The sequence below is a fragment of the Fukomys damarensis genome, unplaced genomic scaffold (genome assembly GCF_012274545.1).
Source record: "Fukomys damarensis isolate Sample0158 unplaced genomic scaffold, DMR_v1.0_HiC HiC_scaffold_11, whole genome shotgun sequence".
Lineage (NCBI taxonomy): Eukaryota > Metazoa > Chordata > Mammalia > Rodentia > Bathyergidae > Fukomys > Fukomys damarensis.
The window spans coordinates 44,038,460-44,056,453 of NW_022900923.1; the positions used below are offsets into that span (position 1 = coordinate 44,038,460).

At 54.1% G+C, this 17,994-nt stretch overlaps 1 protein-coding gene across 2 annotated transcripts in view; it reads right to left on the reverse strand.

Moving 5' to 3' along the window:
* Nucleotides 1-39: 39 nt before the first annotated feature.
* Slc41a1 (solute carrier family 41 member 1) overlaps nt 40-17,994 on the reverse strand; it is an 18,580-nt gene continuing 625 nt past the window's right edge. Inside the window, exons 1-11 of one of the 2 annotated variants that reach the window (XM_010613077.1) lie at nt 17,960-17,994; nt 15,402-16,380; nt 8,170-8,277; nt 7,097-7,168; nt 6,492-6,636; nt 6,203-6,349; nt 5,455-5,602; nt 4,525-4,604; nt 3,509-3,643; nt 3,081-3,229; nt 40-688 (exon numbers count right to left, since the gene is read on the reverse strand). In XM_010613077.1, the coding sequence (XP_010611379.1) occupies nt 503-688; nt 3,081-3,229; nt 3,509-3,643; nt 4,525-4,604; nt 5,455-5,602; nt 6,203-6,349; nt 6,492-6,636; nt 7,097-7,168; nt 8,170-8,277; nt 15,402-15,776 (1,545 nt within the window). In that variant the 5' untranslated portion in view covers nt 15,777-16,380; nt 17,960-17,994 and the 3' untranslated portion in view covers nt 40-502. The remainder of the gene's footprint in view (nt 689-3,080; nt 3,230-3,508; nt 3,644-4,524; nt 4,605-5,454; nt 5,603-6,202; nt 6,350-6,491; nt 6,637-7,096; nt 7,169-8,169; nt 8,278-15,401; nt 16,381-17,959) is intronic. The other variant, XM_010613078.3, reaches the window with a different exon arrangement.

Genomic DNA, 17,994 nt, shown 5'->3' on the forward strand with positions numbered 1-17,994 from the left:
GTGTGTGTGTGTGTGTGTGTGTGTGTGTGTGTGCGTGTGTGTGTGTGTGTGTGTGTTGAGGGAAAGTGTTACTTATTCCTCTGTTCAACGAAAAAGAACAAAGAAAACAACAAAACCAAATAACCACAGCCCACTCAGAAAGGATTTCTCGTTAGGGCCAAGACTGAGGTTGCTAAAGCTAAACCCAATGTCCCCAGATCTCAGACAGAAACCCCCCGCCCCAATCCACCTCAGTCGGGAGGCACCCACCATGAAATTGCACTTGGTGATTGTCTCAGAAATCTACTTGTACTGCTTATGTCAGTCCATCTGTCCTTCCTGAATTCTTGCTATCCAAACGTGGCTCAATGTATAAAAATTCCCATTGAAAATAATGAGAATTTGGTATCAAAGTGAAGTCCTCGAAAGATGTGGGAGTGTGGGGTGGGGTAGGGACAGGAGAACAAAAGAAAATAATCAAATAGAAAGTGCAGAGGGACGGGGAAAAGGTGGAGTGGCCAAGTTAGTCCCCGACATCTGTGTCTCGGTCCCCAATAAGCCACAGGACATGGAAGCTGAGTGCCAGGAGCCCAGTGCCAAGCAGGTCCCCCAGAGCAGTCAAGTACGGGATGGAGAAGTTGTCTGGGTCCAGGCCTCGGCCCCACATCCAGTGCACCATCCAGTCTGCGATGTACAGGAGGATCAGCACCTGGGGACAGAAGGCCCTGTCTGGAGCCATCGCCTCTCTCCAGGGGGAGCCAGAGGCCACATGATGGGACCAGTCCGTGCATCACAAGCCCTGGCCAACCGCATCCTTGGGCTGAGACAGCTTACCTTCCCACCCAGAGGCCTCCCTCTGTTCTCCTACCCTACAGTTACCAACAGGAAAAACAAGAGCTCCTTACAGAGGAAGAAGTTGCTATGGGTGGGGTCACTCATCTCAGCACGGCATTCGGCTCCCAAGTTCATCAAACCAGGGGCTTCCTGATCTAGATCCTCCCCGGCAGGAATTTAGCATTCTTGCTTTTAATCCTGGGTCACTCCACTTCCTGCCAGGTTGGTCTCCCCAGGATCCTGGCAGGGGACTGGCGTTTGGACTCAGCCTTTCCTACAGAGCTTTCTTCTCTGGGCAGAGTGGGACAGGGAGATTGTTTGAGGCTGCTGTAGGGACAGTTGTCTGAGTAAGCTGGCTTTCTCCTGACCCTTCCTGTTCTGCTGTCAAAGAATGCAGGCTTAACATTGGTCCTAGCAAAACAAAACTGTCTACTGTGCCAGTGCAGAGCAAGTCAAAATACATTTTGGATCGTTTGCTGCTTATTTGTTTATTTTTTACAAATCTGTTCCCTTGCTTACCTACAATCCCTACAGTTAATTAAGGATCTGGACATAATCTTGCTAATGGGCTCGGGACCAGCAGCATTAACTTTAGCTGGGGGCTTGTCAGAAACGCAGGCTCCACTGCCTGAGTCAGAACTTGCATTTTAACAAGATTTATGGTTTGGGATTGACGGTATACCTGATCTAGAATCCAGCTTGGCATCGGCCCGTGTCTAAATGACTATGTCTGTGTGAGAATGAAATGGTTTCTAAAGTTTAAATCCCAACACAGTCATCTAGGTGGTTTTCCTTTTATTTGTTTGTTTTTTAAGATAGGGTCTTTGCTAAGTTGCCCTGCCTGGCCTTGAACCTCAGATCCTCCTACCTCAACCTCCCAAGCAGCTGGGGTTACAAGTGTGTGACACCATGCCAGGTGGCAAGTTTTACTCTTGACTCTACTGTGAAAATACTGCAGGATGGAAATTCTGCCCTAAGGGACCCAGAGCTGCTACGCACCAGAAGCCACAGTGGATACCTATTTTTAGGCTACCCTGGTGGCTTTCCTGTCCTCTCTCCAAGGAAGTCAGGGGTCACAGCCCCCCGGCGCCCTCCCCACTCCCTTGCCCTGCGTACAGCTGACTCGTACTCCTGGGGCCCTGGCCCTGGATGGAGACCCCCCAACTCCACACTCTTTCTGGCAGCTGCAGAAGAGTCCCCAGTAGAGAGCGTGGCCAGAGGCCCTTCGAGAGGTGCCCCAGGACGGGAATGGCAGCAGCTGTCCTCACACTGGTCTCCTGAGCAGCCCCAGACGCGAGACTGGGAGGTAGCGGCAAAGGGATCAGGAAGACTTTCCAGGGGATCAAGTGTCACGCTCTGCTCCTCCACAGGTCTAGAGGAGACAGCGGTGGCCAGCGTGTCCCCGTGGGCACTCATGACGGGCAATGGAGCCAAGACTTCTCCTTTTAACCTGGGCCAAGGGAGGAGCCGAAAACCTATACTACACACCTTGGCATTGCCCCTTCTCCTTTCCCAACAGGGCTCACGTGACCCAACGTGCGAGGGAGCAGGCGGCCTGGGTACACGCCGCCAGGCAAGAGCGTATGGTCGACTCTCAGCCAGCCCTTGCACACAGCCGTTCTATAGCTGGGGACTGGGACCTGCAGGGACAAAGTTCATCAACAGAAGACTAGCTAAGCTGGGCATGGTGGCGCATGTCTGTAGTCCCAGCACTCAGAGGCTGAGGCAGGAGGATTGCTGGGAGTTTGAGGCCAGCCTAGGTACACAATGAGTTCAGGGCCAGCCTGAAATACAAAGGGAGACTCTGCCTTCAATCCTCCCCCCCGCCAAAAAATACAAGACCAACTAAATAAAAAGTAGTAATAGGGTGGACGGATCATCTAGTGCAGTGGTCCTGACATCTTGTCATGAACCCTTTACCTAAATGAAGCCCAGCACACTAAGCAGAGCCAAGCAGAGCTCTGCGGCAACCAATGGAGGTGGCTGCCAAAGCCCACCTGCTGAGCACCCTACGGCCATCGACCTGAACGACCACCTCTGGCCCATTCCTCTCAATTTGCAGACCTAACGCCGAGGCTCAGAGAAGAGAAAACACTGGACCAAAGTCACACAGCACGTTAGTGAGTCTGCTGGAGCCACACACCATCTGTTCTCGTAAACTCTGTCCACCCAGACCCAGGGAGAGAGGGGCTACGGCGTGGCATGTAATGGCTGAGCCTGGGCCTCCTCTCCCACCCTCCCTGTGCCTGCCCCGGGCCGGCCCATACCTGGAGCAGTGCAGCGGTCATGTAGAAGATGATGAAGATGAGGGTGAGGGTGGTATGCCCACCCTGCATGCAGCTGATGGTGTAGAGGAACACCAGGTGTCCTGGGACCACGAGAAGGAAGAGGACCCGGGCCGAGCGGGAATTTACATCTGGGTTGGGGGAGAGAGTATGACAAGGACAGGGACAGGGAGAAGAGTCGTGGCCCACGAAGGTCCTGCTTAGGAGGGCCCAGCCATATTTCAGGGCTGCAGGCAGCTCACTGTCCCCTGTCTTTCCATCCCTGGTCCCCATTACCAGGGTATCCCGGGAAAGACAACTGGAGCAGCTGGCAGAGCCCAGCACAGGAGAACCCTGGACCTAGGCCCCAGCTGCTTCTTCCCTCCAGGACTGCAAGAGAAATTCGGGACAGGCTGAGAACCTGGCATTACCAGGACTGAAGAAAGTGGTGCAAGGGCTGGGGCAGCGGCGAGGAGTCTGCTCAGAGTTCTCCCCGGGCATCCCATTCATGTGCAGGAAGGTGGAGATGCGGCTGGCCTGCACCGCCACCAGATTTCCCCCAACACCTGCAGAGACACACAGGACTCAGACTCAGGGCAGTGAGAAGGGGCGGGGAAATGACCTGCCTTCTTGTCTTGGCACCGCTGTCCGCTGTCTTCATTTAGGCCCAATCTCAAGTCCCCAAGGGAAGACTGAGACACTAGGAAAGGCTCCTGTCTTCCTTTCTACAGTGCAACTGTGAGTATGACAGCACGGACACAGCCCACCAGCTCCAGTCCCTGCCTCTCAAAGGCACACATATCATCCAGGCTCAGCTGCACTGGCCCACGGATCTGCAGGCTCAGGACTGCCAACTCTACCGCTACTGTGCGCAAACAGCACAGGGAACAAGGCCCTGCTTGCCTCATCTGCTCCACTACTCCGAGAGCTCACGGGCTGGTTCTGGTAACCAGTTTCAAGTAGCAGGTTTGAGCTCTGAACTCTGGAATTGGGTACCTCTCCCTGGAACTGTGCTGGTTACTCTGCGTACTTCCTGCTCCGCTCAGCCTTGCCTGAGCCTGGGAGCTCTACTTCTCCAAGCTGCAACCCCAGTCTTCCCGCTGGGTGCTTCTATTCAAGTCTATGCAGTGGGAGGCAGCAGCAGGTGATCAGAAGGTGAGAGAGAGTGGTCAGGGCCTTGCCCCTGCTGGGGGCAGAGGTAAGCCCTTGCTGGGCTCCTGCAACATAATTCCCAGGTCCCCCAGCCCTGAAGGTCTCCATTGTTGCCAACCTCTGGGTACCTTGACATCCCTTTTCAGTCCTTTTACCCTGCTGCCACCTTGTAAGCATTCCCTTCCTGAAAGTCTTGAGCTTTGAGCTATATTCTCCTGCCTGTGGGAACCCAGAAAAAACAGAAACCAGCCACCAAGTCCTCTGCCCCACTTTTCCCCTGGTGCCAGGATCTTACCATTAATCACAGGTGTGAAGACAGCCATCCCTGCAAAGTTGGGGTCCGAGACAGTCTTGTCTAAGATGAGGCCTCCCACGCTAGAGACAAAGACAAAATGACACAAAGATTGTTGAGGGATTCTGCTCTGGTCTTTGGAATGAGAGGCACAGGCCCATTCAGTCTTGGGGACAAAGGGAGGCCTGGGGGCTTCCTCATTTTTCAGTCCTTTGCCAGAAGCAGTTGCTGCTCATAACCTCTTGACTTGGCAAAGTGAACCCAGTCCCAGCTGGTGGTGCAAGGTTAGGCAGCCACCTCCTGTGCTTGCCCTCCAAGTTCGCTTGAGGAGATGCCCACAGGACTGCCCTGCCCATGATGACCTCTGGCATTCTGTCTCCTTGGCAGTCATTTCCCTTTCTGCTACCAGTACTGGGCTCCTCCTCAGGGAACCACCTCTCTTAAACTCAGTCACTGTGGTCCAGATGACCTTGATTCAATGATAGCTGGACTCCAGACGATCCACTCAAGACTACTGCATGGCCAGGGCCGTAGGGATTGGTTCAGGGATTGACATGTGACCAGATGAGAACCAATCAAATTCTACTCTGATACTTTGTGGCACTGAGGAGAAAAGAATCCCTCTATTCCCACTGGAATTGGGAGATCAGCAAAGAATGAGCCTGGGCTGTAGGCCATCTTAGAGAAAAGCAGAGGAGAGAGAAAGAGAGTCCTGGGGGCCCTGATGATAGTGTATGTGCCCCTGAATCCAGCTGTTTTCTTAGTTCCCTTGGCCAATACATTCTGCTTGGAATGAATCCCAATTCAGATAGCTCCCGTCACTTGCAACGGAAAGACATGTGCCTGACACACCATGAGACGCATTACTAGTGTCTGCTCTGGTCCCCCAGAGTCCACGGCAGGGCGGGGGTGCACACTCAGGGCCCAGCCTACCTGCTGATGGCCATGGCAATGATGACAGGCTCCCAGCCTGAATATAACACCTCCCTCGTGGCTGGGCTTCGTCGTGCCAGCACCACCCAGACAGGCAGTAGGGCCACAAAGAAGGCACACACCAGGGGGTAGATGTATCGCCAGTGATCTGAGAGGGTAAAGACCAGAAGGAGATGAACACTGTGCCTCCCTGTGCCAACCACCCCGGGCTCAGCCTGCAAATGCCCCGGTGGACCGACAGCAACGCTACACTAAATGTCTGTCAGCACACTGCCCCATTTGATGGTTGCTGTGGGCCAAGGAGGTAGATGGGGCAGCCACATCCATTTTGTAGAGGAGGACACCAAGGTAGACACAGCTACTCAGGCACTGAATTTATGAAGGGCAGAGTCTGGACTCCAAGTCTCTTGATTTGACCCCAGCAATCACCATTTCCCACCCCTTCTTTAGTCTGCAGATTCCAGCCCCAGTTCCTTTCCTTTACCCTTTCTGCCTCACCTGCTCAAGAGAAGCAAGATCTACAGGACCAAGCAAGAATGTATGTATGAAACTCTCCCAGAACCCCTGTTGCTGGAATGGATTTGAAATCAGTGCCTGGCCTCTCCCCTCTTAAGATCAGGTATCAGGACAAACTGTTCAAACCAAATGAACATAGAAAAACATCCTTGCACATTTGCAAAGTGACTACTGTCTCTCCCGGTTCTACCCCGGAGTCCACCCAAGCCACTCCTGGTGGCCTCAGCCTCACTCAGTTCCAAGTAGAGTCCCCAGCTGATGCCCGAGAGCAGCGCCAAGGTGATGAGGTCGCCCAGGCTGGCAGCGATGGGTGTGGCCACATTGTCTGGGTTGATCCCAATCTTTCGGGAGCCAATGATGACTCCAATCATGATCATGCCTGGTGAGAAGAGGAGGTGGGCCAGGCAGGGTGAGAAGAGAGAAAGGGGCGCCTACAGACCAAAGGAGGGAGCGGGGAAGCCAGGTGCAGTCCACACCTTCAGGGCAGCCCTCCTGACTCCAGTGCCCCTTCCCTTCCTTACCCAGCACCAGGGAGGCAATGAAGGCTGTGGCCACACTGCTGGCACACAGTAGGAAGGCATGTGGGATACTGAAGTGGCCATCAGGGATCCAGCCAAAAATGACGGCGGCGATGGACGCCAGGAAGCCCACGACCGTGGCCTGCACCTGAGGAGAGGCGTGGTGATGTGCACGGCTTCTTAGCTGAGGTCACTGAACCCTCAGCAGCCCTAGGAGACAGGCTGGACGGATGTCTCTGTTTATTTAGTTTCACACCAGACGCTAGTAATGGGCAGCACACCCTGCAGGAGCCCAGGACACATTACTGGCTGAATGAGTGGTGCTCTAGGGACAGGGGTTAGAGTCACAACCTGGGGCTCCAGTAGGAAGACGGCCAATCTTGGGACCTGTGTGGCCTCCTGGGGAGGTGGGACTATTTGAGGTTACTTCAGCACTCTTGAGTCTGCTCCTACTGCCAGGATCTCTGAGGGCCTAGAGTGGGACATCTTAGCCAGTAACTCGGCTGCCTACCAGAGCTACTTGGCAGGAGACTGACTCAGGCCCAAATCAGTCTTTTAGAGATCCTGACTATGGGGAAAGCGCGGTCCACCCATCCCTGCTGTCTCACCTGGATGAGGGCCATGTTCCCAGTGATCATCCGCCAGAGCTCCTTGGGTGTATCCATTTGTCCGATGTTGGCCTGGGGAAGGGAGCGTGAGGGGCTGGAGCTCCAGGCTAGAAAAGGCCTGGGCTACACGGTTAGATCCTTGCCTGGATTAAGAGGCAGTACATGTGGCCTAAGACTCCGGGACCAGAAGATGAAAGTGCTAAAAATGTGAGTAGGGTCGGAGGCCCAGAGTGGGAGAGAAGAAGATGGAGTCTGAGTGCCTGCAGCTGCAAGCGGGCAGGAAGGATGCTCCCAAGGCAGCTGCGTCTCTCTTCCTCCCAGGATGCAGGGGAAGCAGCAGATTCCATCCTTTGCTTTGCCTATCTGGGCAGCCCACTCCTGTATGGGTCAGAACATCCCAAGCTCTGGCCCAGAACCCGATGTGCTATCCTAGGAAAGGACAGGTCAGTGGCGGGCCCAGGTGTCTGGGGAGGAGCACGCTGGTGTGGGTTAGGCTGGCTGGCCCTCCTCCAGACTCTTGGCCAGGCACGGACATCTTCGCCCTCTTGAGTTTTACCACTCCACGGCCCTGTATCTGGGTCAGTCCCTGCAAGGTCATGGCCGATCTGAGGAGTTGTGGGAGGTGGGACTGGTGAGCAGCCCCTCCCCATCTATTCCCTTAAAGAACAAGCTGCACAGGGAATGGGACGGCTGGGAGGGAGGCTGGGAGGGCCTGGCTCTGCTCCGGCCCAGCTGCAGAGTAGGGCTGGAGATCAGAGGAGGCCCCCACCTGTGCGGGTGGAGGGACCAGCATGATGCCCGCCTGTCAAAGCTGCACAAACAGTCACGAGGCAGGTTTCGAAGCAGGGGGTGGGGCAGGCATCCAGGGACGGCCAGGACATCCAGAAATGGAGCCCGGGAACCACTTTGGGCAGGAAGCCCCTGCCCACGAGTAGGACGCCCAGCCTGGGATCTCCCTTCTCACTCCAGCCCTGTGCTCCAGGTCTGGGCAGCTGAGCGGCCATCTCCCAGGTTCTGGCTCTGTGTGGCCCCACGTCCTCTCTGTGGCCCCTCCTCCCAGCCAGGACACTCACAGCGGTGGACAGCCTCGATGCCAGAGTCATTTCCAGGTTCCCCTTGAGCCCCAGCAGTGCCGGCACCAGGATGAAGACCTCTGTCACCTTCTGGAAGACCTCCCAGTGCTACAAGGTGAAAACAGAGCCCAGGAATTTCAGTGCCCCAAGGGGCTGGCTTTGGGACTGATTGGACAGTGTGGGGTCAGGAGCTTGAGGAGGAAATGGATCAGCAGGGCACGAGCACACTGGCCTCCTCTCCAAGGGCCTTGGGAGCAAAGCAAGCCCATGGTTTCCAAACAACACAGTTCCCCTTCCTGGCCCTAGAATAGGGGAGACCTCTAGCCTGGCTCACGCTGAGCCACCTCAAGCTGGCTTGTGCCCCAGAACTCCTTTGCAACTCCCCTTCAAATCACACCCCCAGCGGCCCCTTGCCTTCAGTCCAGTTTCTCTGTGGCCTCGGCCTTGGACGGTGTTGTCTCAGCTGTGGAGAGCTGGGCTCCACGGGGCTGGGGCTGGGAGATTAGAGCATTTGTTTGGTTTCTATCTGCGCAGGCTTTGGGCCTCAGCCACTCTCCTGACCAGGCTCTGAATCCAGACTGTGTCCCAGGCTGGAAAAAGCCTGGTTTGCAAGGGGCTTTTTGTCCCTCCTCTGCACTCTCTTACCCTACACACCTTCCCCAACTCCCGAGCTAGTACAAGCAAGTGCACCCCTGAAGGAAGATCCCTGGCCTAGAGGCTCGGGCTCTAGTCTCTGTACTTGAGGAAATGGAGAGGCCAGTTAATGCTAGGAGGGAAAAATGCAGGAGCCAGGATTGGCTATTTGAAAGCCCCTTTAGTCATGGTGGAAACTGAGTACTTGAAGAAAAGGTGGGGACTGTGTAGCTTCCCTGGTGCTGATGGGCAATGTAGTTTCCTTTCTTTCTCTTTATTTGTTTTAAGAATGAAAAGCCTCCAGGTTTAGAGAGGAAGGAGAAGCTGGATCTGGCAAATGTGGGCAGGTTGGTCTGGAGGCAAAGTGCTGTCATGAGCCAGGGCAGTGGAATGAGAGCCTCAGGGTTCCTACGAGGGACGTGGGAAAGAGCCCCACGCTATTTCTAACAGATCTCCTCACGTAGACCCGGGCAGGGACCTCAGACAAGTTAGCAAGTTATCACACTTCCGGCCAAAGTGGCCCATCGTGGGGCCAGACAGACTAACTGCAATTCCAGCACTGCTGCTCTATTGCTAAAGAGCAAGGGTACAAATCAAAGAGACAGTGAGGTGGCTCCTCATACTCATTGGGATGGCTATTAGAAAATAAGCAAACAAACAAATAGAAAACAAGTGTTAGGCTGGGCGTGGTGGTGCACATCTGTAATCCCAGCACTCAGGAGGCTGAGGCAGGAGGATCACTGTGAGTTTGAGACCAGCCTGGAGTACACAGTGAGTTCCAGGTCAGTCTTAACTACATAGTGAGGCCCTGTCTCAAAAAACCAATACAATGACAACAACAACAAAAGAAAGTAAGTGCTGGCAAGGGCTGTGAAGACTGGAGCCATCCCGCACTGCACTGCTAATGGGATTGTAAGTGTTGTAACTACTATGAAAAGCAGAATGGCAGTTCCTTAAAAAGTAAAAATAGAACTGCCATATGACCCAGCAATCCCACCTCTTAGGCTCCTACCCAAAAAAACTGAGAGCAGGTTCTTGGAGAGATGTGCACTCCAATGTTCACAGCACCACTATTCACAACAACCACGAAGTGGGAGCAACCTAAGTGTCCATCAACTGATGGAATGATAAACAAAATGTGCTCCATCCGTACAGCAGAATCATACTCAGCTGTAAAAATGAAAGAAGTCTTGTCACATGCAATGACATGGGTGAATCTCAAGGGCATGCTGCTTAATGTAGAGTCAGTCATGCCAGTCACAAAAAGGTGAGACTGTACGGGGAGTCCACGTATCTGAATCATCTGTAAGTAGGCGAACACTGGGACTGGGAAGAGAAGGGAAGGTGGCCAGCGCTTTAATGGGTATAGTTTCTGTTGGGGAAGATGACAAAGTTCTGAAGACCTGTTGCACAATACTAGGAATACACATCACACACTAAAACTGGTTAAAATGGGAAATTTTCTTATGTGGGCTTTTTTTTTTAAAATAATAGAACAAGACTGTCCAAGGGGGCTGGACACTGGGTAGTCCCACACGGAAAGGGCCTTCTTTTCTCACCCAAGTTTCTGGAGTGTGTGTGGGTGGGGTGCACGCCCTTATGCAGCGCAGCCCTAACAGGACCTCAGGGAAGGGCTCATTTCATCAAGGCTGAAGCACACACTTGTCTGAGCTCCTGGACCCAGAACTCTTCTCAGGACTCCTCTTGGGCAGCCTCTCTGCTAACTGCTGAGAAGAGAAGGCGCCCCACCTCCACAGCAGTTCCCGAGAGCTTTCAGGCAGCCCAGGGAGAGCCAGCCCCTTCTCACCTCTACAGGAGCCCCAGCGAGCCCATGGGCCTCGGGGAACCCAGGGAACTTTTAGACACAGCCGATGCCTATCCTGGGCTCGAGCTCCCTGTAGCTGCAGCCTCTCTTGGCTTTGTCTTGTCCTTCCTTCCCTGCTGGACAGGAGCTCCAAAGAGGAGGAGCGTTCCCTTCCTCTCAGGTGCCAACAGTGGGCTCTTGAGGGTCCCCTCAGAGCACAGCACACATCCGGCCCAAATCCTATGCCCTAGCCGCTCCCCAGCTACCAGCCGCATGCAAACTCACTCAGCCCTCCAGACAGATGAATATAATGGGCATGATCTGGCAGAGAAATGGCTCGAAGGAAACATTCCAAGTGTAGGTAGTGAATATTTCTGAATTGTTTGTAAGGACTTCTGCTTGTATTTATTACTAAGAAAATATATAAAGCCCGCTAAGCCCCTCTGGCTGCCACTATACATACCCTGGAATCTCTCCACCTCCCAGCACACACACACACTCTTTTCAACTGCAGGAGGACTGGAAGTGTGGGGATTTCCTGGAGATGAGCTGAGACAGACAGGTGAGGGAGTGAGCAGGCACACTCCGGGCCCTGCGCCCCTGTGCAAGGCTTCCCGAACCTCACAGCACACAGCCCGGAGCTCATACTGCCTGACCCCAGGCCAGCAGAGCCCCAGCTGGCACTTGGGCCGCAGCAGACAATTCCTACGCACCCACTTCCTTTACCCACAGAACGGTCTGAAGACGCAGCGCAGGCAGGGGAGGCTGTGATACACCGCCCACGCAGGACTCCAGGGAGACAGTGTGCTCCCGAGATTAGCAGTGGGTAGCATGGGGTGGGGCAGACAGTGAGTAGCTCTTCTTCCTCCTCTGGCCTAATTCAGGCCCATCCTGTTCATCCTGGCTGGGAGTGTCTGCCCCTGAAGTCAAACCAGTCAGCCAAGCCACTGGCCCAGCTGCCACACACAACTTCCTGCTCTGCTGGCAATGGAGAAGGGTCCAGGAAGCCCTACACTGTCGGGGGAGGGGTGGCGGGGGAATTACAGATTTTCAGGGCTCCTCAGAATTGCAGCCCTTCTTTCTCTTTCTTTGGGGCCAGTGACTTATTAGATCCGGATATTCTGAAAGTAAGGGATAAAACTGCACCCCTCACACTCAAAACACATCCTGATTCACAGCGAACACCCTAAGTGTCAGGCCTCAGTGGTCCTGCTGGTACCTCTTCCTTGTACATCCAACCCCGCCTTCCATCCCACCTCCGGAGCCCTATACACTGCCTTCAGGCTAAGTCTTCTGTTCCAGGAAGGTAGTGGCAAGGAAGGAAGGAAGTGAGGCCCACGAAAAGGCAGTAAGACTTAAACTCCCAGGTACAAGCTACAGACAGTCTGTAAGCAGGCCTGGGAAGCCGGGCTGGAGTCAGGTAAGATCACAGTGACCCCAGCCTCCACCTGTGAGCTTTCCCCAGCAGCAACACCTGAGTATACAGGGCTGAACAAGATCTGAGAAAAGCAAATGGGATTCTGAGAACACGCACGAGGAAGCCATGGGCAAAGCAGAAGGGTGGTCAAGGGAGACGGGACCTGAGTGTCCTGCTCAGGAATGTGGTGGCCACAGGAGCGGGCCGCAGCAAAAGGACAGCTTCCCTCTCACAGCCTCCCTCCCCAAGGCCACGCAGCCATTCGCTTTCTCAGTAGAGGATTCTGAATACACAGAGAAGAGTGGGCTTAGGAGAGAGGGCCTATTTAGCAAGTGAGGGCCAGAGAGAACCCTACATTAATGCAGGAGGGAATTTTAATGGAGGTTGCACCTCCTGCCAGCCCCACTCCTCACGGTGGCTGCCATAAAAGGGAGTGAGATGTGGGGGCTGGGCACAAAGCATCACAGTGTGGAGCTCCCTACTCAACCCCCTACCCCCTTTCATTACTGGGGATTGAACCCAGGCCTTCACGCCGAACGACATCTGCATGAAATACATCCACACGCTGGACTTCTTTTGTGTGTGTGATAGGGTCTCACTAAGTCTCTAAGTTACTGAGCTCAAACTTTTGATCCTCCTGTCTCAGCCTCTCAAAACATCCAATGCCTGGGCTGGGGATGTAGCTCAGTGGTTCCGTCTCCTGCCTTGCAAGCACAAGAGCCTGAGTTCAATTCTCAGTACCAAAAAAAAAAAAAAAAAAATCAATGCCTCTCTGAAGTCAACATTGGGCCCAAGGCTGTTTCTCTCCCAAATGACACAGGAAACTGGGCCATGGTGGACAAGTTGAAGCCAATGCAGCCCATTTATCCTTCTGCTACTCTGGCAAGCACCCCGGCCCCTTATTTCACTGCAGAGGCTGCTGTGCACGTGGAGCCGAGGACAGGTAAGAAGGGACAGAAATAGGCGTTCTGGGAAGAGACCAGGTCTTCAGAGCAGCTTCTGGCACCTGCACTGGGCCCACACAGACTTGGGCTCAGCTGCTGTGACACTGGGACCCTCTACGGCCACCTGTCTCTTAGGCTCCTCTGGCCTCTGTCCCATTGAAGGCCATCTTAAAGGAAAGACACAGTGTGAATCCTTAGAAAGCACCCTGCTCCTCCTGCATCTGAGGTGTCAGTCACTCTTCCCTCCCCCGGATGTGGGATAAGACTCTTGCTGTGCTTGCATGTCTTGATCCCCCTACCCTCGATCCTGCAGCAGCTGTCTGCAGGCCTTGCCCTGCCCTGCTGTGGTGGGAAGGCTGGGGTAAGGACAGATCAGCCATTGTCACCCACACCCACCGGCCAGAGCTCGGGTGAACTGAGCTGCCACACTGAGGACAAATGCCAGCCTCTGTGGGCACGATGGGGAGCCGAGAAGTACCCTACAGCCTCAGCCCTGGGTCACAGGCACAGGGCAAGATGTCGGGAGGCTCTTCCAGCTCCAGGACCATGAGATATGTGTGAGGGGTGGGGTGAACTGCTCCCTACCCCTCTACGAACTTCTGTTCTTGCTCACCTCAGAAGCCATCTCCATTTGCTCCATATCCCAGTAACCCTTTCTTCAGGTCAAGACAAGGACAGCAGGCTCCTCAAAGACTTCAACCAATTGCCAAACTATGGACGCGCTGAAGGTCACAGAGATTAATTCGACAGGTGTGCTGGGGACAGATGGCTAGAGGCAAGTTATCTCATCTCTCTAAGTCACTGTTTTCCTATCTACAAAGCAGGGAGGATCTGTTTCTTACCTCACAGGCCTACAAGAAAGCTGCCGAAATGCTCCTCAGAAAAATAACTCTCCCCAGGTCATTACTAGCCTGGCCCTGTACCCTTCCCCTTCCTTTTGGATGCCAGGGAATTGAACTCTGGGCCTTGCATATGCTAGGTGAGCTCTCCACCACTGAGCTACACCCCCAACCCTGCACCCCTCACTGTGGGTGCCAACCCAGAACTTAAAAACTTTGAGAACAAGAAAATGAAGGCCACAGGAAAGGGATAGAAGAGGTGGAAAAGTGAAGCCCAGCCTCATTTCTTCTTTTCTTCCTCCCCTTGCTCGCTAGGAATCTACAATTCTAGGCTGGCTTCCTCACTGCCATATAGGAATAATAGTCCTCGAGTAACAGGTTTGAGGAGAGGGGCGGCAGTACCAGGAGTGCCACAAACACCATACTCACTAGCAAACAAAGGTGCAGGGTTTTCCTGAAGGGCTCAAGGTCTACGTGGACACTATGGAAAGAGCCACCTGGAATCAACCACCTACAGCCCCCTGGGAAACGTGCCCAGTGAGCTCTACCAGCAGTTACTACAATGCCATATGCTCGGTTTATAGTGTTGTCTTGGCACAGGGGAGGCGACAATGGGCCTCATGTTCTTTTAGGAGACGTCATAGTCAGGGAAAACTGGGGATCCCAAAGGGCATAAGCCGGATCCCATCCGGCTTTTGTATTTCTCTGAATACCCAGGACAAAGCTAGCACTTGGAAGGAACTTGATACACACTGCTGATTAACTCAGACAAACCTAGCCCATCTGAAGACTGTGTGTGTCGTCCATGCTTAAATATTTACTCAGAAGCAAAACTTTAGCTCCCCAAGCTAGAGGCCCTGGGTTGGAGAGTCCTAAGTCATAATACGCTCAACATAGCAGGTCCCTGGCTCTGAGCTCCCACATTGTCCCTGCTCCTACCCTTCTTTCTACCTGGGCCCTCATGAAGAGACCTCTTTGATAACAGACAGGTGAAGGGCAAAGAGGAGAGGCAGCTCTGCCTCCTGCCTAGCCCGCTGGCACTCTGTTCCCATTTATGGCAATAATCAGCTCTTTTAGGTCTTGTTACGCCAACTCCCCCATCAGGCATCAGACAGCATGTGCCCACCCCCACTCCCCAAGTAGACTATGCCAAGATTGCAAGAAGATAAGCAACACCAAGGGCCTTTACAAGATTTTTCATTTCATCTGAGACCCTCTTGGCACAGAAACAAATTCCTGCCCAGCAGGGGAATGGAGGAGAGACTTGAAACTGAGCTTTCTACCATGGGTATCCTTGAAACCCCAAGTGAAGGGGAAAGAAGTTGTAAGGACACCCATCTGGACATCTCTCCCTGAGTGCCAGAGCTCAGGAAACTCGGTGAGCCACAGCCTGGTCACCTGTCCTCCTCCAGCCCCGACTTTGGAGCCAGTTCTGTTACTGTTAAGCATGTTGCGGACCACCGCCCCGGGCTGCTCAGCTCCCGTGCTAATCCGCAGAAGGTGATTCAAAGGGAAACAGGATTGGAGGAAGCGCAGCTGCTTCTGTCAGGGTGAGGGGAAGTTCCCAGGCCGGAGCCGCCCTACCCTCATCCTACCTGCACGATGTCCAGCACCATGCCGGCAGCCACAGTCCCGAAGCCTGCCAGGAGGAAGGGGAACAGCACTTGCAGCCCGATGGAAAAGGAGGTCTCCTTGAGCGGCGAGGGTGGTGCAGGGCCGCGGTCCGTGCTGACGTCGTCACTTTCGTTGCTCTGGCTCCCGTTCTCCAGCAGGGCGTCCTCCTCCCGGACCCCCTTGGCGTTGGCCCGAGACTCAGTTACTACCACCTCCACCCCAGCCCCATCAGGCCCCAGGAACTCTGAGGTCCCAGCCAAAGGCTCTCGCCCAGGGCCGTCTGAAGAGCAGGGAGAGGGAGAGGGGCCAGTCCCATTCAGCGGGTGGACGTCCTTTGGCTCTGGCTTAGAGGACATGACGAGCAGGGAGGAGGGGAGAGGAGTACTTTCTTTTCCCTCTTTCTCTCTCTAACTCAGGAAAGAACTTAGTCTTGGGGCGAACCCAGGCTTGGGCGCCGCGAGACCTCTTCCCGCGGCTCTCTGCTCCTACCAGGCACTGCAAAAACTGATCCACCAACAGGCAGCCCCATCAAGCACTGCCACCCTGAGCTGCAGGGAAACAAGAAACTCCTCACCAGACGCGGCCGCCTGCCACGAAGGGTGCAGACACCTGCCTGGGCTGCCCTGCACTGTGCCTGAAGAAATGGGTCTGGCCTCTTATCTTCTTTGGTTCTCAGCAGCACGCTCTCAGAGCAAGGGGCATCCAGAGAAAGGCCCAACCCAAGTCTGGAGTGACCCCCGAGGCGGGCCCTCTCTGGTGAGTTCAGATCTTTTGGAACTGGAGCTGGGGCTCCTTTTCACTCCTCCTGCTGGGGTCTGTCAGCTTCCTTCAGCGCCTCAAGCTCGGCTGGTCCCAGGGCTGCAACTGCTGTCTTTCCCCTCTCTTCTCAAGATTTTCTCCCTTCCTCAGAAGACCTTGAATCGCCTGGTCCTTAAAGTCACAAGAATCTGTGTGGAACACCTTATGTGGGAAGAAGAAAAAGTGGAGAATGTTACCACATCACACAGAACAACTCCTACACACAGAGTTTTCCCCCAGGCAGTTAGCAGTCGCAGTATTTGCTATTTGACTTTCCGTCCTCTATTGTTACTTATCCTGTGCTGCTACTGGTATATCTGGAGGCAGAGCAGGTGCTATTCTCACATCTTCCCAACCACCCCGCCGGGAAGATGTCGGGCAGCAGGCATCATCTTCCTGCAGCACCGGGTGGGCAGGTTTGTCTTCAGGGAGGGCCCTTCTTGAACCCTATGAAGAGCTCAAGATTATGTAAGTGTGAACCCTAAATGGGTATGTTACAAATTCAGCTGCAAACTCCCCATGCAGCTACTCCACTGCAGAAAGTGACTGTTTATCACCTCAGGGCAGCAACAGCAAGGCAGCTGCACGGGGTAAATAAACAGGGAGGCTCTGACCACTGAGTGAAGGCCCCAGACCCCCAAACACCCTAGGCCCTGAGAAAAAGGAAAGTAGGAGGGCTCCCCAGGCCATGGGGCAAGCCTGCCAGACCAAGGCTAAGAGCCAGAGGCCTGCCCACTCCTGCCCTTGAGAGTCAACAGTGCTACAAAAAGCTCAGAGGCTGACTCAGGGCCAGGCCTGTTTCTACTTCTCTCTCCCTGTGAGTGGCCCTGTGAGTTTGTCAGATAGAAGGAGGCAGTGATCTCCGTTTGAAAGGACAGAGGGTTAAACTCTTGGTTTCTACCCCCACATTTCAGTAGACTCCGCAACCCCTGTCCCCAGGGTTACTGAGCAGTGGATATAGTGGAATTCTTAGGAACAAAAACAAAAGAAGTGGAGGGAGACACACACACACACACACACACACACACACACACAGAGAGAGAGAGAGAGAGAGAGAGAGAGAATAACAAAGCAAAACAAACCCCAAACACCATAAATTAATATGCACTTGCTCCCAAGTCACCTCTCTGGCTGTCACAGCCTTACTTTTCTTTAAATAAAGGAACCCCCAGGCCTCCATCCACCTTGTTTCTTTTCACCAAAATGGCTCTTATACGAAAGAAAATATTTTTTAAAAGGTTTCTACAGGTAATGAACAAGTTCCTTTAAGTATTCCAAACACTCAGTCAATTCGTTTCGGGAAAGGTTGAATCAGAATCCCAGGAATTGGCCCAAGGGAATTGTTTCCTTTTCCTATCAACTCTAATCACCCGTCAAGACTCTCTCCCATTTCTTCAAACCCGGCACTGTGGTTCTCTCAAAGATCCTCACAGAGCTAGGAGGAAAAGCCCTGAGTCCACTGCCCCTTTGCCAGAAAAGTTTCCGAGTCTGCTAAAACCTGACACCCCCGCCCCTTTGGTCTTCCGGGCAGCTCCAGCGCCGGCCGCGCACCCACTCCCCCAGGCAGGACACTTCCGATGGGCCTCAGGCCCTGGGACACCCCATCACCCGCTTCTCCCGTTTCGTCTCCCAGCCCCAGGGAGGGGAGAAGTAACTGGGTGGCCTCCGCCGTCTCTCCGCGCTCAGGCTCAGCAAATGCGCAGCGCGCCAGGTCCCCCACCCCCAGACCCACCCCACTGACCTGCCCCTCGCGTGGGAGGAGGGGGGCGCCTGGCG